This window comes from Temnothorax longispinosus, chromosome 11 (genome assembly GCF_030848805.1).
Source record: "Temnothorax longispinosus isolate EJ_2023e chromosome 11, Tlon_JGU_v1, whole genome shotgun sequence".
Lineage (NCBI taxonomy): Eukaryota > Metazoa > Arthropoda > Insecta > Hymenoptera > Formicidae > Temnothorax > Temnothorax longispinosus.
Window position 1 is genome coordinate 5832973 of NC_092368.1, and position 25272 is coordinate 5858244.

Sequence of the window (25272 nt, forward strand, 5' to 3'; positions counted from 1 at the left end):
ACTCTCTTTGTGAAGCTGAATTTTTTTCCGCGTATCCTCCTCCTCGCCCCGCGGAAATTCCATTTCATGGAGAAACAGTCGTTTCGCGCCGCGCGAAAGTCGAGTTACTTTAATTCCCGTCGGATTATCTCGACTCTCGTTCGCCGGACTCTCTTATCGCACGGCTGTTCTCGAGATCATAGAACTAGACACGACGGCGGGCGGCGCGGCGGCGGCAGTTGCGTTTAATCCGACATGAAATTTCCACGTAAGTTGCGTTCCGGCGCTCCGAGTGATTTTTAATCTCCTCTCTTATCTTTCCTTCTCTCGCACCTCAAAAAGAGCAAAAAGCACGGGGCGCGGGCGCCCCGCGAAATCCATTCTTGAATCTTAATCGAGATATAATTGTACCGCTTCGGGGCCGTATTTCCCGGTTGAGAAGCTCCCCTATATCCTCTCTCCGTTTCGTTCTTCACTTCCGACTCGCCTTTGCCCCGTTTCCTTCTTCTGGACTTGTGATTCATGCAAAAGCGAATTTAGATCTTCTGCAAGCCCGCAGGCGATTGAACCTATCTTAAAAGTACGCAAGACAAGTTATAATTAATCCGATTATTATTGCATTGATCCGGGAAAATGGATCGAGTTCTTTATTCCTATCTGGCGCTCTAATATGCTGACCGAAAATAAGTATCCAAATCCTTACATTTCCATTATTTACGCGATACAAAATTCATTTTAAATAAAATGTTCTTATCCTTGTATATAAGTACTTCAGAGTAGCTCGAAAATAAACTTTAAGTGTGATAAGCGATGAGAAAAGAGTGTATAGAGATTATAGGTGTTCTAATATATAATTTCAAATATGATTTTTTTTAAATCTAATACATAGATATAACATAATTATTTTATATATAAAAAAATGTTATTTAGTGTCTTTAAACGTTAATCGTAAATGGTTCTGATATGAACCAGCACACACCAAGCTTGCTACATCCCACATCGTAACATCAAGATATAACATATGTAATAATTTGCGTAAAATTGCATTTAATCGACTTGAGAGAATTCGTCGAGAACTTATTTGTAGTTGAATTCTTACAATTAGACACATAAATGAATTATAATACGATTCATATCCGAACTCTATCCCGAGAATCTGAGAAATTAAAAGTTCAAGAATCCTCCTCGTTCTCTCTTCTTCTCTCCTTCTCTCTCTTTCGCACGCGCGCTCTCGCTCTTTTCCTTTTCCTCTTTCCCGTGATAAAAACACGATTAACTCCAGATATACATTTCGCGGAAGTCAGGCCCGAATGAATTATTGCTACGAGAGGAAAAGTCCGGGGTTATTTCCCTCGACGCGCGCGCCGCTCGAAGGTTTACAGCCGACGATGATGTCGCCGTATCGGACGTCACGGCGCGATAATGTAATTATAATTATTAACGCGACAGCCGAAGTTTCCGCTTTCGAGAGCGAGACGGCCTGGCACTTGAATTCGCGAAGTTTAATTCGCGCATTTCAATTTTCGAGGAGATCTCTTGAGAAGGTAACTTTATTAAAAAAAAAAAAAAAGTAGCTATCAACGGATATAGATGAAAACGTCGGATACGGCAGTTTTGAAGGAATAACGTAGAGACGTAGATGACATTGAATGTCATGATGACGCGATGAGATCTTTGAAGGATTTAATAAAGAGGAAATTGCGCGTTTCGCATTTGACGTTCATCACGAATATGATCGTCGCGAACAAACATCGATGATTAACAAGGTTGAATCTTATAAATAATCCTGAAAATAAATTGATTCTGCCGATTTTTCCATAATCTAGGCCGCCGTCCTGCTCTTATCTTCGTAGGATTTCTTTGAAGATCTCCGCGATACCACATCGCGAAATCCGTCTTTTCCTTTTTTTTTCAACGATTACAGAGCCGAAATTTCGCAGGGGCGAAACTGGATTAACGCGAAACTCCCCCGCCGCAACGTTTTCAGCGGCGTTCGAGGTTAGTTCCGGGGCTAATCTGATTACTTAACGTCGGAACTTAACAAGAGCGCCGACGAAGTTTCCTCGATGCCCACCCTCTCGCCAACCCCCCAACCCGCGGGATTAAAATGACTTAATTTAAACTTCGTAACGCCGACACGGACGCCGCGCAAAACGACAATCCGGCGATTTTATCCTTCGCAAAGCCACCCGCGCCGCCCGCATTTAATGCAGGCTAATTCGGCCTCCTGTATAAAGAAGATCCACCTCTCGCTCGAGCTCTTTGCTCCCGCTTGGTCAAAGTGATTACGAGGTTTGTGCTCTTCTTGGAGAACACCTTTCTGGGCCCTTCCTTTGGAAGCTGAAGAAATCCGTTCGCTTAAAGCATCATGTCCTTTCTCAATTTTACAGGGCTTAAAACGGCCGGCAGCGAATTATTCTCTCAGTCATTCTTTTCCAGAACTGTATCATCGAAAACGACACTTGTCCATATAACTATAATCTCTCGTCTTAACTTTAATGATATTTCAGTCATCTCTACGCTGCAATGCTTTTCTGTTTTCACAGACACCAATGAACAATAGAAATCATATAAATTGCAATTAAACATTTTTTTCTTATCCAGTCCTCATTATATTCGAAATAGGACGGGAAAGAGGAAAAACAACGGTTACATTGCGGAAAAACTAGAACCATCTGAAATGATTCGCAGTGTCGCGCGATGATCATAATTTCCCGTTGCCTTTTGCAGGCCTTGTACATACGGTACAAGGCGAGGAAAAAATACGCCGCCTGTCAAGTCGAAAAGCTCGCGTTGGAGGAAATGATAAATATCGGTGCGCAAGCTACGTGACCGGGTCAGTCGAGGATTTTTCAGGACGGCGAAAGAGAATGGATGTCGCGTCCGGGCGACGAGGATGCTTTATCGTGACAAATGGCCGCGGGACGAAAATTTGCCTAATTAAAACGTGGCGTGGTCAACACAGCCGCGCACTCCTCTACTCCGCATACGGTAGAAAGGGATTAATCCCCCCCCGCCCTCTCCTCACGTCGTTGGTACGACGGAATTTAACCCTTATCCACCGCGCGCGCAACCTGGGATCAATGTGTTTTTATTTCGACAAAAAAGAGGCAGAGAGAACGAGAGAGAAATTACCAGATTGGATTTGTTTGTTTGTTCATTTCCTTCGTATCGCTTAAAATATCACTCTCTACGTCTCTTTCCTTTTCTTTCTTCTTCTCTCTCTTTATGCCATTCATTTTGCAGGAGAGAAATGGATTTATTTATTTCGTTAAGTCAGAACTTTTAAGTCTTACATATTTTAAGTACATCAAAGTAATCCTAATCTCCCAGAATCAACGCGCCGAAATTCAAGATGTAGCGGTGTGCTATTTCTATAATGTAGATCAGCACAATCGTATCATCTCTGACAATTTACTTTGAACCACAAAGGGATCCGCGATCCCTTCAAGTAAACCTCGCGCGTTTAATACAATCGATCATGCACCAATAATCACAACCGCGCCGTTTCCCGTCTCGCCGGGCCGTTTCTTCTAACTCGATAGCTTCTCGAGGACTCCGACGACGAGGTCCAATCGGTGAAGAACGCCACTCGATAAATCCCTGGGCAATTCCGGCACGCCGAAAAGAGCCGCGGCCAATCCTGTCCCCCAACAGTCGATTCGCTCGCTCGACCACTCGGAAAAAGCATCCCAACCACTTTGCGGTATCCCCCTTGGTTTACTCGTTTTCTTGCTCTTTCCTTTCTCCTTCTTTCCTTGCAGTTCGCAAGCTCGAGGGTGGCCGTGCTTGCAACGGACGCGAATCTCGACTCGCGTGACAATTGTACCGATTCCCTTTGCAATTCGAATTTTTATATTCTCTCTATAAAATACAATTATATTTATATATATAATTATACATTTATATTTAAATTATATTTTAAATCATATTCCAGAATGCAAATGTGCATTAATAATTTCAAGTGCATTTACATTTGTGTCGAATAAATAAAAAGATGCCGTTTTATTCGTTTTTGACTTGCGTATAAAAATGAATCATACGGTTGAATAGTACTGCAATTTTCGTCGATTTTATGTATAATATAGCCTTGTAATTTTATGCGCATTGTGTTCTGTTAAATAATCTGAAGCATGAAAGAAGTTAATGTTTCCATGAATACGCGTGCAATAATTAGTGATATAACTTTATAAATTCCTAGTTTACTACGAGTATTCTACTCTCTTTCCTGCTCTGTTTTATTTAAATTAAAACTACACTGGACCGGCAATTAATGAAACTGAACAATTTAATTTGAAACTCTGTTTCTACTTGTGATTCATCATACCGTTCCGGGTATTATCTTCCACTTCATCTTCACTTCAAAGTACGACAACCACACTCGCGTAACTTTACAGGTGTACGCCTCCATTTCGCCTTAACCACTGAATTCATCTTAATTAAATCAAATATATATCTAAATGAAAAGTCAAGTTCGAGTACAAATCGTAAGAAAATAATGTGTCATCATTGGCCGTCTCTTTCGCCACGATTCAAACTCAAATACATTATTTCCGCTTATTATTTTTAATATTATTCTTACATAAATATCTTTCTCATTTTAATACTCTTTTCTCTTGATAACAATAAATTATAAATATTATCCATTTTCAATAAATATCATTCTTTTTATCTGCTCTTCCTAAAAAAAGAAAGGGATATTTTAACTTTTCTTATCAAACGCAATATACTATATTGCATACTAAACTATCATTGCCGTTGCAGAAGATAATGATGAATTCATGAGAAAAATAGTTTAATCTTTAAAAACGATAGTCGCGTTGCATCTGCAGACATATAGCATTCACGCGTAATAACCGCGATTCGATCATGCGAACTCTCACACACAAGTCACGCGGTTGAGGGGGGCTAGATATATATATGCCCGGAAATTCTCTCTCTGAAAGAAACGAATACTGACTGGCGCGCGCGCGGAAGAGGAATGGGGGATGGGGGATGGGAATTAAATAAAAATCACGCGAATCGTAGATTTGGACTGCGCGCAGCCGGAAACGAGATGAGCACCGAGCTCGCCTGCTCGCTCGGCTGGTCCTCCAACTCTGCATGCGAATGAGGGAAACGCGCGGTACGGGAACGAAGGGTGGAAGAGACGCGAGAGGAGAACCGCGGGGGGAAGGGTTACAGTTCCCCTCGTCGCCGAAGCCAAGTCGAGCCAAGAAACGGAACGGAAGGAAGACTGCATTTATTAAACTGAGCGCAGACGTGCACACCTCCCTTCCCCCGCATCCCTGTCTTCGTTCGTCTTTCACCCCGTGGAAACTACGGGCTTTCGCTCGGGCAATCCCTCCCCCCTCGACTTCTCCTCTAGCCGCTCTTTTCTCCAACCCTTCTCCCGTTCGTAATTCCTGGCCGCCGCTACTATACCTCCGTGGAATGAGGTCGGTATGTGTAAAATAGTGCCCCGATACGCTCTTTATCACCGAGTCGCTTCTTCACCGCTCGCTTTATTTCTTCCTCTCACTTTCTTTCGGTCCCTTTTATCTCCGCTATACTCTCCATCTTTCGCGCTTTCTCTCGAACGTGTTTCTTCTGGCTATTGTCAATATCTGCCGCTTTGCTCTCATTTTTCTTTTTTTCCTTGATCTTCTTGCCTTTCTTCTTGATCACCTTGTACCTTTTTTCTACTTTTTTTCTTTTTGCTTACTTTTCTTGTTCCTTTTTTCTTACATTTCTTATATATTTCTCGATCTTTTTATTTCCTGCTCTTATTTTTCTCATCTCATTTTTTCTTCGAACCTTTTATCTCTTGCCAACTAACTGTTACTTCCTCTTCTCATTCTATTTATGTCTTTCCTATTTTTTCGGTTTTTTTCTTCTTTTTGTTTCCCCATCGGTTTTCCTTGAAGAATCTCTTTCTACCGCTTTTCTGGAGCAAATAATGTCATGCACTAACACGACTACTATGTGGGTGGTCCGACCGTGCTCGGTATTTAGGCTTGTTCCACATCCACCGACGAGAATCATCATCGGTGAAAGCCGCTGCGCCGGAAGTATCGATCGACCGGGCGATCGCGGATGACGAATATGCGCTGGGCGTATCGCACCCCATGCTTCTCTCTCTCTCTCTCTCTCTCTCTCTCTCTCTCTTGCTCGCTCGCTCGCTCTCTCTTTGTGTGATGTGTACCGGTGGCATGGTACCGCGTCGCGCGGTGGTGCGGGGGCGTGAGACAATTAATCAACTGGCACAATCGCGCGCACCTACTCGCGCGACTCGGCCGAGCCCCGTGACTGATTCATTATGAGACCTTAATTAAGTCCCCGGACATTAGCATACCGACCACGCCGCAACCCCCTTCCCCCGCCTCACTGCGCTCCTCTTATCATCTACCCTCCGCTCTTCTGCATTCTTTTGATACGGTGTACGGTGTCTGATTTCCAGAAATTCGCGAGATTGGATCAGCTTGACCCTTGACAGAAATAAAAAATGATCTCAGTTGGCATAATTATTTAAGGAAATTACTCTCGGCAATTTGTACATTAAGTATTCTGGACTGAGTTAATGTAATAATGTTAAGTAATAATATAACTAGAAAAAAGTTTTATCAAATTAATCATTCCAATAGAATTATCTCTATGACCAATGGAAACTAAAATGTTTTAAATGAGTTTAATGTACTTGAGGATAGATTGTTTGCCAGCCAATTGCACATTTGCATTTTACAAATGAAGAAAAAGTACGTTCATGATTGGGGAGGGAGAACGAAAGGTTTGAAAATGAGCGCAGGTGTATCCGTCTAGGATGGTTTTATCTTATCTCACGTGCCGGATGGCCCTGCCTTCCGACGCGGGAATTCTTTACTGGGCAGTTAGGCACCTCTGATAAAAACGTGTCGTTTCGCGGTTCCATACTAATGAAATTTTTCGGACACATTTTTATTTACTTTGTTAGAATTGTTAAAAGTTAATTATTATTTCCAAATCTGTTAAATGTTTCATTAAAAATCTGTATTAATTTGTAGCTCCAGTTACATCAGCCGTTGCAATTGCCGGATCGAAAGTTTTTCGCGAAATAACGCGTTTTCAACCCTTTTCAACCCCCGTCTTTCTCCCACGTTCCCGATAATAGGTCTTCGTCAATGAGATTAATCGGTGATCTTTTCGATTTTTCAGCACGCTGAGGTGGAGGATGGAGGAACTGGAGACGCTGGAGAGCACGGAGTGCCCGGAGTGCCCCGGGCCGCCCCCTGAGTTCCGGTTGCCACCGCCCCCCCGGCCGCCTTTCCTCACCGAGGGCACTTTCTGCTCGGAGTCACCTCTTGCCGAGCTCGAAGACTGCGTTGCTATTCCGGTAAATGCTCTTTCGATCATTTCCCTTGATTCTTCTAAATTGTTAAGTATGACGTTGAGAGAGAGAGAGAGATTTAAATCAACGAGATGATTTTCGATTCAACCCCAACATTCCGCCACCCTTTTCCCCTGTGCATTTCTGTCTCGTAGTCTCATCTCCCGCTATTGTTGCCCCCCGTGGTTTATGCTAATGCCGTGCCACTGAATTTAACGTCTCGCGTGTACGCTCGTTTGCGTTTCGTGCGTCAGACGCGGATACGCCTACGTGCGTATGAACTCCGCGGAGGTCGTTTACAATTGAACCACCGGGGGTGAATATCTAAATCAATAATACGCCATGGACATTATAATTGTAGCGGGACATCGTTAAACATTATTGTTTTATCAGTATCGTTGTTAAATGTACTAACTATATAATTACCGTTATTTCGTTATTAAAAGAGAATACATGCGCACCAAGTAGAATATGAATTTACAATTCTATACTTCTGCTTTTTTTTCTGTGCCTGTCTTTTAACGTCTTATCGTTATCGTACATTTTTTGTCTTATGTGCCGTCGTTTATTTTTCATACATAAAAATATGTTTTATACATAAAAAAATCTTTAAAGAGAAAGGAGAAGAAAAAAGGGAGAGGGAAAGCACAGCTATATTATACCACGCTCACCCTCTTTTTAAAGCAAGATAATCAGTTTTTTACGTTTACAATTTGCCATTTTGCTAACAAGAATTTCGAGTAGCGAAACAAAGATATAATCTATAAAGAACATCACATTTCCTTTTATCTTTATCCCTTTATCTTTCTCTTTGCACCCTCCAAAGTATTTAATTGATAACGCGACGTGTATTATTCGTACGCGCACACACATACATGTATGCGTATACGGAAACATATACCTTCGATAATATAATGTATACATGTTTCCCTGCACTCGGGCCGCGAGATCGCATTACGCGATATCGATTGCATCCAGTCTGGACCGAAGGGAGCTTCCTTTTTCTGCTCTCCCATTCAACTCTACCGCCTATCTCTCCCCCGCTAGTTTTACTTTCTTCCCTGTGTCACCCCCCTTTTTGTGCAGTCGAGCTTCGTTAACGACCGCACGCTAATTAATCGGAGCGTCGCGTCGCCTGATCAAGATGCCGAACGATATACCTTCGCAGTATAGCGCGCGGATCAAAAGGGTGCAGGGGAACTCATCCGGTAACGCAAGCAAGGCATCCTTGGTCCACTAGCGAGATCAACCTTTAGATACCGCTGCATTCGTACGCTGTGTCCACCCCCGCGGCGATTGATTAGAGACAACGATTGTATGTACATTAAGCCTCTAGAGAGAACGTTGTCCAAAAATACAAGATTATCTCGAGTTTCTAACAAGCGTTCGCAATCTCTTGTCTCATTAATATCGTTTTTAATAGAATAATGTACAAATATATGTTATATAGCTCAAATGTTATATAGCTCAAAGCGTAATGTTATATAGCTCAAAGTTGTATTTTAACTAATTTTTTTTTAAATTGGATATTTATTTCGGATGTTTCAACCGACGGGTCGATGGGTCTCTCTGTTCCAGCGAGAATAAATAAGGATGATGTGAGGAATTCAAGATTAATTGGGCGTACATCACGTTTCACGCTGCAGAAACATTTTCACATTCGCGTACATTTGAGCTTACTATTATATTTGAGCGAATTACGCATCGGCGAACCGATACTCGCGCGCGACGAACGAACCGTCGAAAACGTCCTTTTTTTCTCTTTTCTTTTTTTTTATTCTCCGAGACGGGCAATTTCAACGGGAGCAGATGACGTCTATCCAATAATGCACACATCGCCTAGCTGGCCGGAGCGCGATAGGCGACCGACGGCGCCGAAGAACAGTAGCCGCTCACCAATCCATAAACAATCCCGCGATGTTATCGCTTCCCCGCTCTCATGCACGACAGCGAAGGGAATCCTCGAACGAGGATCGATCGATCCCCGCGCCAGTCCGCCGCTGCTGCATCACGCTTGTGTGCGTGTGCGCATTGAACAGACTCCGTTTAATTGATATATCGTTGCCCGATCGGAGAACGCTATCTCTCAACTTCATCTGATGGCGCACCGACAAAAATATACACGCGACACCGCTTACATTTCTCAAATGGTCGAAATGAGTTGCGGATAACAAGAAAGGTGAAAGTTCCTTAGCGTCAAACATCTCTGTTATCACTTGTCGCGATTGCAGATTATCACCGCTGTTAAATTTCTCTTGAAGAGAATATCCTGCCAAACTTATATTATTATAAGCACGTATGTTATACGTGCGATAATATACATTTCTCATATTATCTCATATAGTATCAAGTTGGTTGTTGGTTAACGTTAATTTATACGGTATCCCGTATGTAAATACTTAACGACCAGATTCGTCCCAAAATTATTCACAAGAAAAAAGCTAATTGAATACTCTATATAGAAATATATATATAGGCTTCGAAAACGCGTCACGCATCCCTTACCCGTCACAGCTATCCGCTTCCGCAATCAGGGAACTTTCACCCTCCCTTACGACGCAGTTCCGTTCGATTACGATCGTTGTTACGTTCATTGCGCTACGCGCGCGCGGCTTTCCACAAGGAACCCATTAATTGGATCTGGCATCGGGTTACCCGAGCTTCGATTCGCCCCATGTTCCACCGCGTAAATCCGGAAGCTCGTAGGTGCTGCCCATATCCGACTTCGGCTGTCGCTCTTTCCTCTTCACGAAACTGCGTCCACAGCATGACCGCAGAAAAATAAGACAGTAAATCCTCGAAAATTCGAAGCTTTTAAAACCGAGCGTTTCTTATCACTATTTGTAAAATATATTTTAGGCAACGAGTAGACAAGTAGATCAATTTAGGTCGCCAAAAATTCACTTTTATCCTAAGAAATCGCAAGATTAATTTAATATTCACAATGACATGCAATGAAAAGTGCACACATTGCGCACAAGTGCACAAATTAATTTATAACGTGATGAATTATTTGATAATTGCTTTGTTTAATCTCGTGAGCGCGATTGTAATCGCGTGTTTTACCAAAAACGTATCCAGATTATTATTCATCCCCGTGTACATTTTACCGCGGGCGGCAGGGAGCATCGCATCGTGGCGAACCGCATGCAGCTGCAAATACAACCACATTGTGCGTCACTGACACGGTGCATCGTGCTATTCGCTTTCTCTTCGCAACGGTAGAGTGATATTCGGTGACTTTTCCACTCTTTTCCGTTACCTCTCACGTAGGAATCCCTCCGCTCTCAATTTTCAAGAATTCGAGCTCGAATTTTGTTTCTCTTCCTCGGTTTTTCCCGAGTTTATCGTCTTTCTGGTGAGAATGACATAATACATCACGGCATGCTATCGGTATTTATTTTCCAAATTCTACCGCGCCAGAAAAATGGCGAACGGAAAGATGAAGAGAGGCGATCACTTAGAGGAAGGGGGATTCTCTTACTGACGCTGGTCTCTCAACTGAATCCATTAGCCAGCGCCATTAATATCCTGGTAATGATGAGCGATGAGCCACCGCGCGGAGGACGAAGCGGATCAGAAGAGAACGAGTTACTTTCAGATGATGTTAAGGGGGAAAGAGAAAGAAGGAGAAAGAGCAAGCGAAAAAAGGGAGAGATGAACAGACAGACAGATAGGCAGATCGATAGACAGGTAGATACATTACATTACGAGGAGTATGTGGAACGAAAGGAAATACACAATCTTTTCGTACAGATAAGAAACCACATAGAAAAATAATTAAATAAAATCAGTAATTAATAATTTATTAGTAGAATTTATTAATAGAAGAAGAATAGTTATAATGAATAATCGTACTGTAAAACTAAAATAGTCCCAACAATTTTCTTTATCGAGATTATTAAGGTGCTGTAAGATCAGGCGACGTATAAAGACAGACAAGCGGAATATGTATTAACGCTCAGCAACGAGCAACATAATAAGACGATAAAATTTTTAATGCGATCGTAAAGTACGTTGCATAAGCGGATAAATTTCAACCATTTCAAATTTTAATTAAAATCTAAATTTGCAAAAAAAAGAAAGAGACAAAGAGAAAAAAGCATGGTGAAGGCAAAGGGGTACTAACACGTTCGCATTTCCACAATCACTACCGTGTAGGTGGCATGTATATTATATACGTGCTTACAGAAGCTGATAAATGCTGCTTTGCTTGGCCCACAGCCAAATAGCACGCCACACAATGTATCTCATCGCTCGTGTATTCCTCATCGTACCTTTCACGAGGCGAGATACGCTCGTGTCGCGGTATATTAAACCTTTACGTACGGTAAATATATCGGTTAGCGACGATTAAACGCTGCGCCGGCCACTCGGCCGACCATTACGGCGCTTTAGTTATTTAATATTGCGCGAGTTGCCGGAGATAATCCGAGGGTTTTTTTTTTATTATTTAGAGAAGGTGTATCAAAGGCATCAATGTTCGTAAGGGTAAATCTTGGGAGTCTTCTGTAATCCATTAAATATCCTGAAGGAACAAAAATTCTTTTTGTCAATTTTCAATTAATTGATGATGCGGCTTTTTGTATTGTGAATTATTTGCACCAACTTAGTGGAAGGGTCAAACTTAGCTATGACTTCCATTCTCAGCCATGGGAAATAATTAAGCGCTCTTTCATCACGATCATTACTCAAGCTCGTTCATTCATCATTCAACCTCGCATTGAATATGTTCATCTTGACGAACTCTAATGTTACGAATAAATTTTATGGAGCTCGCGGAACTTCCAGTCGAACAAAAAAAATGTTTTCAAGAACGAGACCCTTCCTCGAGATAAGGGAAGTCCCGGTCCACGTGACCTTTGATAAATATCGCCTTCCTTGATGATGCTCCAAATAACGCGTGTAACGTGATATCACATTCCGCACCGTGCATTGTGCCACGTCCCTCTTTAGCGTGAGACTTATCAATACATGTTTAATCAAACCTCCGACCAACCAAGAACCATGCCTCTTTCAGAGTGTCGCCAGGTAAATGAGAATTTCGCTCTTACAATGCTTCTCAGTCGATACGTCGAGGGGCCGAGAATGGAAACGGCGGCGGATCCGATCTGGCTGATCGGAACTACCTTTCAGCCTAGAGAATCCCATCTTTTTTCCGTGAAAATCACTTTCCCTTTTTCGCAAGCGGTCCACGTAACGCGCCGAGGAAAGCAGGCTTCCCTCAACGCGCTCCCTTTCCTTTGCTTGCCTTCATACCCAGCACGTGTGCTCGGGCACTTTCCGGCACACCTACGTGCCTCTTATGAAGAATCCAGTCACAATGGCGGAGGGGCTGGAGATTCCGATACGAATTTCCGGCATTCCGTTGCGCCGCCGTCGCCGATATCGAAATCGAATATACACCCAGTTCGAGAAACGAGGAATTTCGGCCGCGAAATTCTCCACCTCTTGCGCCTCCCTTACCTTCCAGACTTCCCCGCGCGGAGACGTAAATGAGGGTCGCGGTGGTATTTCACGTGGTTATCGATATGAAAGATTCACGATTGATCCTCCTTTCGGATCGGCCTTTCGCAATCTCCCCCCTTCTTCATCGTAACTACTACCTCGAACGAGATTATCCGCGAAGGGAACGGTATCATCAGAGGAATGAATTTTTAAATCATTAATCCTTTATAAAACTCTGGGAAATTAATTCTTGAATTTTTTATGAGGACTTAATTAAACCGCTTTAATCCTTAAGTGCGCAGCTTTGCATATGACGTATGCAAAGCGACTTTTTGATGTTCCGTGTACTTTTCTCTTATGAAGTTTAAACTGAAAACGCGCAACTTTGCACTGTAAGGCCTATTTGTAAAGAGTCTTCTGTTCCCTTGTCTTTCCCATTTGTAAAGGATTCAAATTAGTAAAGAATTTTTTAAATATTTTTTAGGGTTTCTTAAGCAGTTATTATTTATTTAAAAAATACTCAGAATGCTATGAAAAATTGCGCATTTGAAGATTAAGTTTCTATTGAACTATCAAGTTTATTCGTTATGCATACTGTAAAATAATTCACATTAATTATAAATTATCTTGAGAAATTGTTTTAAGGAAACTGATTTTGTAGCCACATTTTGTGAGACTATTTTTGTAACCTCTATAGACCGTAGCTACAAAAATATTTTCTGGTAGAAGCATTAATTCATTTTTGTTATAAATATGGCATGTATGTGGTTTAATGCTTGGCTTAATTATGGCTGAGCGGTCAGCTTTAAATATTAAATGCCACAAATAAAAGGACAGTGATGAATAATACTATATGTATACAAGAAAAACGTAGGAATAAAAGCGGAGGTGTGTGTGAGTAGCAACTCGTCTATGCATAAACGATGGCTGTGTAACGTGCGAGTTTTCCTTTATGTTCAGGGTAAAAGCACGTCTTTACGACGACGGCGGGCACAAAGCTGCGCGCTGTCTCGATTAAATCTGTCGGAATGAACGAATAAAATTGTTTCCACGGCGATTAATTTGCCTCTTCCGGTGTTATCGCGCCCGCGACGGCCGCGTAATAACACGGTAGCGTCGCATAATACCATACCGCGCAACGTTGTTTTTGCAACTTTCTTTTGTGAGAAAATGAGGAAATTTATACCTGCGATCTCATTATCAATCACCGCCGACACGAACCGGTTCCCGGTCGCCTTGAAGTCCGAAATCCGTTCGATAAACGCGCAATCAGTTCGCAAATTAATGTAGCGAATTACTGGCGTAAAATAATGTCAAGTTGAATTTTAAGAGAATTCAGCACGGAACTATTCTCACGACTATTCTATGATTCTGTTGAATGAAGTTGATATTCGAGTATCGATTTATAATATCACGCATATTTCAATATCATGCTATATATTTTAATACGGAAATCAATGAATATCCACGCCATACATATTGCAAGATATACTTGCATAATAATAAGCAGGGGATCGTCTGTTCTCTACACAAATATGCTTATATAATAATATTTTGTTGCTTTCACAAAATAAACGTCCATAATCTAACGATAACTCTCTCTTTCCAGATGATCGACGCTTCCTATCACACGAACCCGTCGTTGCAAAGCACTGCCCTAATCATCACCTGCGCGGTGGTCCTCCTGCTGATGGCTGCGATCGTGTCTGTCGTTTTCTGGAAGTAAGTAAATCTTTCTCTTTCTCTCTTATCGTTTGCTCTTACCGGTCACACGATATGGCGACAAGTACGACGCGATATGGTAAAAATTTCTGCGAGGTTGTGCCGTCGATGGTCATTTCTCACAATGAAACGCCGATTTCGTTCGCGCCGGGACGTCGTCGTGCAGCCTCGTGTTTTCCAAGTCCGAGGTCATTCAGCATGTAACCGTATTTCAAGGGATCGAGAGCAGAGGCCACCCTTGAATTCTTACGCGATCCGAAGAAATAAAAAGGGACGACCACATGGTGAGAGAATAAGAGCGAGGTCGTGCGGGATTTGGGAGAGAGCGTTACCGATTGCTCCAAAATTAACCAAAAATAGAACAACGAGCGAGAACGAGAAGACGGGCGTTTGAGCATCCGTCGGTTTGTTCCCGACAGCGCTCCAGTTATTCTGCCTCCTCGTACCGGGCGATGATCTATGGCGCGGTGAGCCGCACCGAGGGGTAGCTTTAGGTCTACTCGGGAAATGTTACTTCACGGATACCGTAGTCGATGGTCAAAATGTCAGCTATTGATATTCTAAGATTTAGTGAGGTCTCTGTTTCCTTAGAGAATGTACTTATTCTGCCGAAAATAATATGATATTTGAATATTATTATAACATAATTTTACAAGTTTTGTAATTTATTATTATTGAAAAGATTAGAGTAACGCCCTAAATATGAATAGAATAGATATACGTTAAGTACAAGAAAATGGATACTGAGAATAAATGCATCTCAAATCTTAAGGAACTTTAAAACAACTCACAAAATATTCACATAGTTACAGGACTTGTACTGTCATTTGACTTTTTATGATACGATTAAGCAACTTTTTCTGATGACGAACGAAGCGATCGAGAGGACGTAGATGAGAGTGTTGCTCTTGAGCGTATCCTAAATTACCCGAAAATGGAGCACCCGAAGACACGGCGAGAAAGCCTGCCACTTTAATTAATACCTAACCGTGTTTCCGACAGCCTGTGGCTCTGGTTCCCATATCGTGCACCAAGATCTAGGTCGCGGTGAGATTAGATGATGACTTCGTAATTAACGAGGATGCCATCTTGCGCTCTCGCGCAAAAAAAAAACGACCGCGCGCGCAATATCGTTACATATAACAATTAGCGGAGATGACGTTGCATAATAAGTAAAACGCCACGGTAATTTCTTCATTTGAAATTTTGCTTGGAATTTTTATCTGTGCGCTATCTTGAGATACAAGCAGCGAGGAAGGAAATAGGGCGACGTCGTCGCACTAATGGGCCCTAAATTAGCCAAAAACAAAGCCTTCCCTGGTTTCCCCACTACAGTCTGCCACCGACAACGCCGGTTCTTGCTCGCAGTACCGCGTGCTGATCTACAAGCAGCCGCAGTAGGTAATTTATTTAGAGCACAGCGGTAGCCGAGAACTTTTCGACCGTTCTCCGGAAATTTTCCGGAAAGAAATTCGCACCTATGTTCCGTTCCGTTCTTTCAGTTACGGGATTTGCCTTTTCGGTCGTCCTTTGAAAATTTTAGAAATTGGAGCGTATACTTTTCTTCTTTGCAATACATGACATTTTGAAAATATATGAGACACTTAAAAAATATATGAGACACTTTGAAAATATATGAGACTAAACTAAAGAATTGTCTCACGAGCGTTTCGACTTTTACTACGGATTCTCAATGAGAGAACAGCATGCCTGATTGTCATTCCAGAGAGTCTTAAATTAAAGCAGAAATAGGCCATTCCTGAAATGGGCGTACGCCCAGGCGCTGTTACGTACCACCGACAGCGGAACAACGCGCCAGTAATTTGTGACACGGTGGCTCATGCTAGTCGGCACGGTTTCGTGAATTCGCGGGACACGGGAAAATACATTTACCGACGTCCGGGGTAGCTTACTTGGGAGATTTACGGACACAGCCGCGGGCGAAAGCTCCGTTGCGCCGTTGTCGCACGTTGATTGGCCGCGCGGTAAAAAATGGAGCGGCTCGATAAGACGAATAGGAGACACGTGGAAAAGTTGACAATTCGATGGGCGACGCTTTCGAACCTTTTCGTAGACTTGAGAAACCGCGCGTTTTTTCATAATTGCGAGTTCTTCGTCGAGCCGGTTGATTGTCGTCCTTTTCAATTCCCTTCGCTTTCAATAAGATTATTCAGACCTCACCTCATTTTTCATTTAATCTTAAGCAAGATCAGATAAGAAAACATAGTGAGCAATTCTTGGGTAAAACAAAAAGGTTCTAAAAAAAAGATCAAGGAATTTGCGGAACGGAGATAACGTCAGCGATATGAAATTTCCTGTGCACGGACGAAGACACAGATGTCCGTCCAATCACATCGATTAATATTTGTCTTGCATGCTTCGCTTGTAATCTCAAATACATCTCCCGCCTAACTGGTTCGACCGTCCGCGCATGATCCGATCTCTGGATCATTCGACGGACTGACAACTCGCGATTAACTCTCCGCTAATGAGCAGCGAATCCACGCCTCTCGTAGCTCTATCTGATGATCGATCGGCGGGACAGCGGGCCAGAAACCGTCGGTCGAGAGGACAATTTTGGGTAGCACAGTGCCTCGTATTCACGATCGAACGTGGTTCTATGGCAGTGGCCCTCGAAGACACACTCGTCGCGACAACGGCGGCCCTGTTTTCGCGCGTTTTATCGTAATGCCGGGCCATTATCGACGACCACGCTGCTAGTATCTCAAGTGTTACCGGTTCCCCATATTTGCGCTTTGTGGGTGGCTATCGTACGACCACTCGTACGCCAGAGTGAATTAGGACCGACCGCAATAAAATTAGATATCTAACAGAGATGTGTCAAGATACCTCTCTCTGGTTGTAAGTTGCTCAGAAAATGACATTATAAAGCGTGAATCTTTATGTTAAGATCTGGGTCATATTTATTTAATTCACTTACAAAAACCAGACACAAGTCTGATATTTCTTCTTTTTTAAAAGAAGTATCTCCTAAGTCCTAAAATAATTAAAAAGAAACGTTTTCTTTGAACGAAAACTTCATAACAAGATTCGAAAGGCGCGAAAAGTGAAAATAATTATATTCTCCCTTTTCTTGATGAATTTCTCAATCGTTAAGAATACAGAATTGAATCAAAAAATCAGTTTGCATATAATTCCTGCGCAAGTTCCCGCTGCGAAAGATCTTTCGCTGGAGTTTCTCCGCCATTCGGGACAATCGTGACTCTGTTTTCGCGTTTATCGTAATGGCTGTGGTCCATTATCGAGCGTGACGTCTCGAGTGTTGCGGCGTCTCGCGGCTCGTTACTTTGTGGGTGGCATCGGCCTCCTTTTCTCGTCGGTATTTCTCCGCACCGTTTTGCACGCTCTCGCGGTTCTTCTCCGTTCTCGTGGTCGTCTGTTCTCCATATTATTGCGATGTTCTCCTGGTTCCTAGCGCGAAACGCAGAACCGTAACCACTATATCTGAATAAAAGCGATCTAAAGAAGTTTAAAATTAAGCGAGATCTATAAATTTAAGATGACAGTTTCTTTCATGAGATTTTTATTTAAAATTGAATATGTGAGTACGAGAAAAATGTTACATAAAGATATTAATTATAAACGTGGATCTCGTATTAAGTCTTTTTATCTTTATATATCTTGTTTGATGTACAAAAGTGCGAAACTATATTTAATTTATCATTAATTGATGGATTAACGTCATATTCCTCGAGCAACTTACTTTGAGACATTGTTATGCAACAGAAAATTTTATTGCGATATTTTGTTATTTATATATGATAATATTTGGCTTTTGAGAAGGCGGCAAATCTAGTTGCTCGCCACGAGGGCCAGCAACTTTAGCTACGGCACTGCGCACACAATCAAAACGTGGAGAACCGACACGGCCGCGCGTAGTTTGTATGCTAATCAGAGTCGTGTTCCCTTCCCATCCGTACATCCTCGCCGCTATCTTCGTCCACCATTGTGGGCTCTAACTATCGTCAATTCTATTTTCTATCTCGTCTTAGCTTCGCGCATTTACACTCTTGTTCAGCGCCGCGTTTAGCACCGAATGCGGCTATTCGATCCAGAGTTTTATTTCTTTAAAGATACCGAGATCGCGCGCGCGCGCGTTCGACGTAATCGAGAAACGAAAAGCGAATAGCCCCACATTTACCACCGGGAGTATGCGAATGCAATTCTCAACCTTAAGCATTTAAGTCGTGAGTTTGACGTTAAAATTTATTGGACATTTTTTAACCGCATCGATTTATCGTTTATCGAATTAGTAGTTATTGTTATAAAATTAGAAGAAAGTAATTGTATATCATTTAATAATTATTATTATCGTGTTTAACGCTCTAAAAGCAACTCTCCAGAACTAGTGTCTATTTTCTATTACAGCAATGACACAATCACCATAAAATTATCAGAAAGCTATTTTGAATGCGTATAAAAGAAATACTTTGTAAAATAGCAGATCATCAAAGCCGTGTATGTAAAACAAAACGTAATTTGGTAAAACTGGGAAACCCGGTTTATCAACATTTTCCTGCGTGGAATAACGTCACCCGCCACGGATCCGCGCGAGTAAACCGGAAGAGACGAATTGCGGTGAGAAAGAGAGAGAAAACGGAAACGAACGCGGGCGCCCGCTTCTCTCGTGAGCGCTCTCCCTCGCCGGCTCTTTTCCCGTTTCCTCCATTTCCCGACCGCCTTACTGCGCTTTGTCTCCATAAGCCACATTCGGGTCACTGGCACGAAGAGGTTGCTTTAACGATCTGCATTGCATGAGCACATTTCGCCCTCTGGTACTCCGTTCGTCTATCTTTATGGAGAATGTCGGTGTCAAACTGAGAACGTGAGAGACTTTCAGCGGCGTGAGAAATTTTTTAAGTGCTTAAAAGAAAACAGTACGACGATCACAGAAAATAATACAAACTTCTTTTGAACTGTGAATCTGTGAATTTCGCATATTTACGTTTTTTAAATAAGACAAAACATAAGATTTTCTAAAGTATAGAAGAAAGGGAACTTCATTTTGCGAGTTCATCTTTGGAATACACGTATTTCTTGAATATTGAACGTCAACAATTTGCCAAGAAAATAAAGAATGTAAGATCTACTTAATAGCGTGCGAGAAAATTAATTCAAATTTTGATAAGAATTAAGTACAAAGTTGTATCTCATAAATTCCAAATTTTAATACCGTGTTTAATATTCATTAAAGACAAAAAATATTGAACAGGAGCATGAAGCTGATAACTTTGGTAAGTTCCGAAGAATCCTTCTTTCCTCTCTTGTCTCATCCTTTCAATTCCTTTCCGCGACACAGTTTTAGAACGTATATACGACGGTTGACAAACAGACTTCGGTTATTTTATATGACAAACAAACGAATCGGACGATCGGCTTTACCTTGTTTATGCCTTCGGTCCGTTCCCAAGAAATCCGATAGCTGTTTCTCGAGTAATGTTGAGTTTCAACGAAACTTCGACATCGCGATGACGATGGCGAGTAAACATGTAACGGCAATGTAATAAACAGGCGAATTAAAAAGCCGCGACGGAGAACTGGGTCAATGCAAAATTGAATTCTTAATTCGCGAAATTATGGCCTGGCACTAAAACATTTAAATCCTCCTGTATTCTTCTTTTTATTTTTCTTTTAAAGAATTAAATAGAATTCTTTTATTGAAACAGGAGGGGAATTATAACGAAACAACCGGAAATTAAAGAGTTAAAATTTCAGTATCAAAGAAAGTGAAATATATCGTACTGAAAATGTGCCCTTTTAACTGGAAAAAAAGATCGACCGAATTAACTTCTTTTATTCGTGTATTTTTTTAACTTTGTTTCTTCTGCTTACGATGATGGTAAGTTTCGCGCTCATCACTTGACGTTACTGCATTTACATCTCTTTTTTCGCTATTCTCTCCGTAACTAAAATGTTTTTGTATGTGGATTACAAACAGTAAATAATAAATTTTTTCCATTGGGAATTGTCACGAAGCACATTCACACATGTATAACACATATGTATATATGGAAAGCAGCAATTAGGCAGAGTGGATACGGCCTCGCTACACTTAGACGTCACTACTTTGACGCACCATGCGCCTCTCTTCGTCTATGTCTTCGCCATTGCAGTCATTGCTTGTTAACGCCGCTTCTCCGGGTGTCTTAAAAATATATACGACCGGTCCTCTTTCTCCCCGGCATCCCTTTCTCTCCCTTTCGCGACGCGACAAGACATCGGCAAGAAGGGTGCGCGCAAGAAAATCGCGGGATGCACTTACGGATATTACCGAGAACACCGACGGGAAGATTGCCAGACACGGCTGCTGGAATCATTAGAATTAAACCTTCTACAAAAGAGCGGCAGGAAGGCATGAAATTTAAGTGCCAAAATCTCAAGTATATGTATAATGCAGACGGTTCAACGTCTAAAGATTTAATTTTATTATAATTTTATAGATCCGTTAAGATATAGGTTATTTATTTAGAATCGTATAAATATTATCTTAAAAACCTCAAGAATATCCCTCCCTAAAGTCATGAAAGAATTATTGCGACATTCATCAAAATCCCATGAAGATATATTGCTTGATGCATATACTTAACCAAAGAGAAGAAGACAAAGAACCTAAAGATTTACTTAAGCTTAACATAAAGGGAGCAAAATCTGTCTGGATTTGAAAGAAAAGGAAATTTTTGTTTTCTCATAAATCTCATCGTAGCCCATTCTTCAATCTTGCACAGAATGAGATTTATGAGGGTTTCTGGTCAGTTCTAGAATAACGCACGTTGAGTAGGATTTCCGTTGAAACGTTGCCTTTAACAAATTCCTTTTGACTTTGCACATCTCGGGCATTATAGAAATCGCTGTCGTTTTAATTTTGTATTCGTCAAAAGTGAAATCAATAACAATAAAACATACGACATAACAATAAAACATAGCAAAGTAGCTCTGATAACAAAGAAAAATAATGTGGCGAGACAATACCTGCGAGATAAAAATCGAACGTCGCCCGAGAATGTTCACTTATCGAATATTTTGCGACAATACACGAATGAAAAAGTTCTCTTTCCTTCATTTTTAAGGCATTCGGCGTCGTTGTTCCATAAGTAATTCATTGTTATGTTGATTCTTTTACAGAAACTGTTTAATTACAAAACTATGTACATAATTTTTACAATTGTTAACTAGCGTTAACTAGCTCACTTTAGAGATATTTCTACAAACCCTCGCGAGTAATCAGGATGCTATTGTGAACAATGTTCGGGTGTGGCGAGGACCGAACGGCTGGTGCTACACTTCGCAATGCGTTGCATGCGATACCGCTTGCATTATATGCATCGCCTGCAATTTCATCGGCGATTCGACGAATTATCGGGGGCGCGACGCCGCGCCGCGCCGCGTTGGCGATGCGAGGACGGGATGCAATGTGAGGAGGGCGCGAGAGGAAGGCACGCGGCCACTGATTCACGCTCACGTTGTTTCTACAGACGTGGTCAAAAGGGACAATCTGACCCAGTCTATGGATAATTTAACTCACAGTATGGGTCTGAATGGGTTATAATTGGTGATGACAGGCCATCAGGCGACGACAGGCATTCACCTTACCGAGAGGAAGAGAAGGAGGAGACGGGAAGAGAGAAAGAGAGAGAACATTGTGTTCGAGGGCACGTAACTAAGTCCTTGGCAGGCGTTGACGGAATCTCCCGTGACATTTCCTCCCATGATGCGACTTGACGCAACACAATGACGTGCAAGCAAATTACGAACTTTCAATTGTTACGTACTCGCGAACCTTTAGCTCTTTCTTTTAATTTAAATTCTCTCCTCGCCGTCATGGAACTCTCTGAAGTGTCGAGCTAGCGAACTCTACGAATCGTCGATCCTTCGAATTTTCGAGTTTTACAGAGCTGCCAAGCTCGCGAGTTTTTAATGATATTCCGGTTCGCGAGCTCACGCGAGACTCGCCCGACCGTTGCGGATGATCGCAGCTTACGAGTTTAATGGGATACAGAATATAAGTGGCTGGTAGATACGTTCTTCAATTTGCGCGGGACTTAAGCTCCTTTACGAAGATCTCGCGCATAATATGAATACTAATCGATCCTTCGGTCTGGGGCGCGCCGCACGCGCGGACTTTATTCCGCTAAATGAATGATCCTCGAGCTTTTCTGTCCGAGAAGTTCTTCTTACCCATAGTGATGAAATCTAACTTTTAACAAGCCGCATTGTCGCGCGTATTCTTCGATTTAAAAACTGCTTCACGAATAAAGTAAATTTCTGCGCATACTTATAAATAGGTAGACGAGATATATTTATTCAGTTCTGCGAAACGTTCGATCGGTTTATCTCCAAGCCTAAAAAATAATAAACGAATCGCTCGCTGAAACTGACCGCATGCGAATAAGGTCATCCAATCATGATTTTTCAATCTCACTCGAGAATTTTTCCATTATAAGCGTAACCATGCTGAAAAACTGCAATATAATGGAGAATACAATGGAAATAATATTCGTTATAAATAATGTAACTCCGATAACGCGAAATAAATAATATAAACATATCCTCCTCTCTTATATTTTCACGTACAAAAACATCATATATATACACACATGTAGGCAAACGTATGGTGATTTTATCTCGCAGTGAAGAGGCTCGAGCGCGGGCCCGCCGGCATACCACCGCACCGGTCGATTCGATTCAATTACAAAAGTATGAGGCTGATTCTCGTGGCTACTGCGCTGCAACGCGGGATAGATGCACGACGCGTCTTTTGCGCGATGCGCCAATTCGCATCCGGCTGCGTCGCGACGTGATGCACCATGTCGGTCTTGCCACCGGTTTTGGCGAACGTTGAATACTCCAGCTGTGTCCCGCCGTCGCGTCGTTCCGGCAGTGATATACTCGCGGACGCGCGGCCTAAGAGGAGAATAATAAAGGGAATCCCACCAGGAGGTGGGTGGTGCAAGAGAGAGCGTTACAGTGTTTCTCATTTACGTGGCTACCTAAATAAGATTGATCACCAAAGATAAGTAAAAATGGACTTACAGCAGTAAATGATAATCGCTAATTCGTTTGAGTACTTTCAGATATTTATAACTTTGAATTATTAAAGTTTAAGATCCTAAGAATGCTTACATTCGCATTTTTTAGATCTTTGTATCTTCAAATCTTCAAAATGATCTTCTGCAGATTCTTTGATTTTTCTGATTATGCAGGATTTTCAGATTCTTACACTTTTTATTCATCGTCTTGTTTCTCCCAAACGTCTTTGAATTGTTCCGATCCAAAGGTATTTCGATTTTTATACTTCCAAAAGTTTTCGAAGATCCTTGGGACTTATTATTAGAAAAAGCTTTGCAGTTTTAAATCTTTGTACCTTTGATCGTAAGGTTTCTAACTTTATACAAATTTAAATTGTACCATCGAATCCACAGATGTTAATGAAACAACAGTCTAAGCACGACGCTCTATTTTGGCATAAGCGCGCGGAAACTAACGTCAGATAAGCCTACGTAATTAGAATCACATCGGAGGGGAAATTGAGAAACGCTGTTTGAGAGATATGCGTATCGCACGAATTGCGGCCGTTATCGCAGTCGCATTCCATTGTACTCTCGCAGACAGTGTTATTACCCTAACCGTCCATAATTACGTCATCGTCATTGTCCTCGCGCATGTATCCCCATAAATGCCACGAGCCCTGGCGCCCTGTGGTCCCTCCGGAGCCTACGACTCCTCTCCCTCTCCCTCTCTCTCTCCGTTTCCTTCCTGCCTACGCACCGTCGTCAGGTTCGTGATATTCGCACAAGCGACTATGCGGCGACGTCGGTTCGCCAACTAACACGCACCACATGTGGATACGCGGCGCGATGCGTCGCCGTTTACCTGCATCTGCATAGCACTGAGTACCTGAATACCGCAGTACATGCGTTTGCGCGGGGGCAACACACATACGCACGCTAAGAGATTCCTGCGCGTCTCTATACATATATTCACGTTTCCACATTACTCGCGTACACGAACACGCACTATCGCACTGCACGGTGACGTACTGACGGCGTGATGCACTCGCGTGCACTAATAGTCTTAATGTTAAAGTATTCAGACACATCGGAAATGATTCTATACGTCAAAATATAGCAAGATAAAATAAATTACAACGTAATTTCTATCATGAAAGCTCGTATGCACTCCGAGCTTCCTTTAGAAGAAACTTTGCTCCAAAAGATCTCTTAATTTTGGTCGATATAACTGATGCGAAATTAACAGATATATTTGGGCACTTAATTGCCGATTAAATATTGCGACATTATAAGCGCCAATAATATCGACAAATAAATTTTTCCTAAAAACATGCTTGATATTTCCCCGAAATCTTACTGTTACAGCACACGTCACTCTTAACCCAACCTACGGCAGTTTCTACAACGATGTCATGCGGCGCACGAGCAAATATACACGCACATACGCAATACGCGAGCGTACGCACAACGGCACGCGGGTCGATTAATCGGCATACACGCGGGCTAATGTAACGTTGCGCGCCAGTTATGCTACCATGTTACGTCGGGTATGCCGACCGCACACTCTGGGTACGCAACCAAGCCGACGGGCTGTGTTGGAGAACCGATGGGGGTGAACATTCCCGATATATATTGAGAGAGAGTGCACGCGCGTGTGTATGTTATACGTTGCGCACCTGACAACCACGAATTCGCTACCTGCGTATTAGACTGCATTTCGCGAATTATTGGCGCAATCCTGTGTTCAAGACT

At 42.1% G+C, this 25272-nt stretch overlaps 1 protein-coding gene and 1 long non-coding RNA gene across 4 annotated transcripts in view; one reads left to right on the top strand and one right to left on the bottom strand.

Annotated features, from left to right (window-relative positions):
• The window catches only part of Pxb (putative Hedgehog signaling attenuator pxb), a 331860-nt gene that overhangs the window by 270649 nt on the left and 35939 nt on the right, over positions 1–25272 (top strand). For all 3 annotated transcript variants that reach the window (XM_071792709.1, XM_071792710.1, XM_071792708.1), the window contains exons 2-3: positions 7150–7327; positions 14379–14491. In XM_071792709.1, coding sequence (XP_071648810.1) covers positions 7166–7327; positions 14379–14491 — 275 coding nt within the window. In that variant the 5' untranslated portion in view covers positions 7150–7165. The remainder of the gene's footprint in view (positions 1–7149; positions 7328–14378; positions 14492–25272) is intronic.
• LOC139821575 (uncharacterized) overlaps positions 1–25272 on the bottom strand; it is a 120974-nt gene that overhangs the window by 53638 nt on the left and 42064 nt on the right. The window lies entirely within an intron of this gene.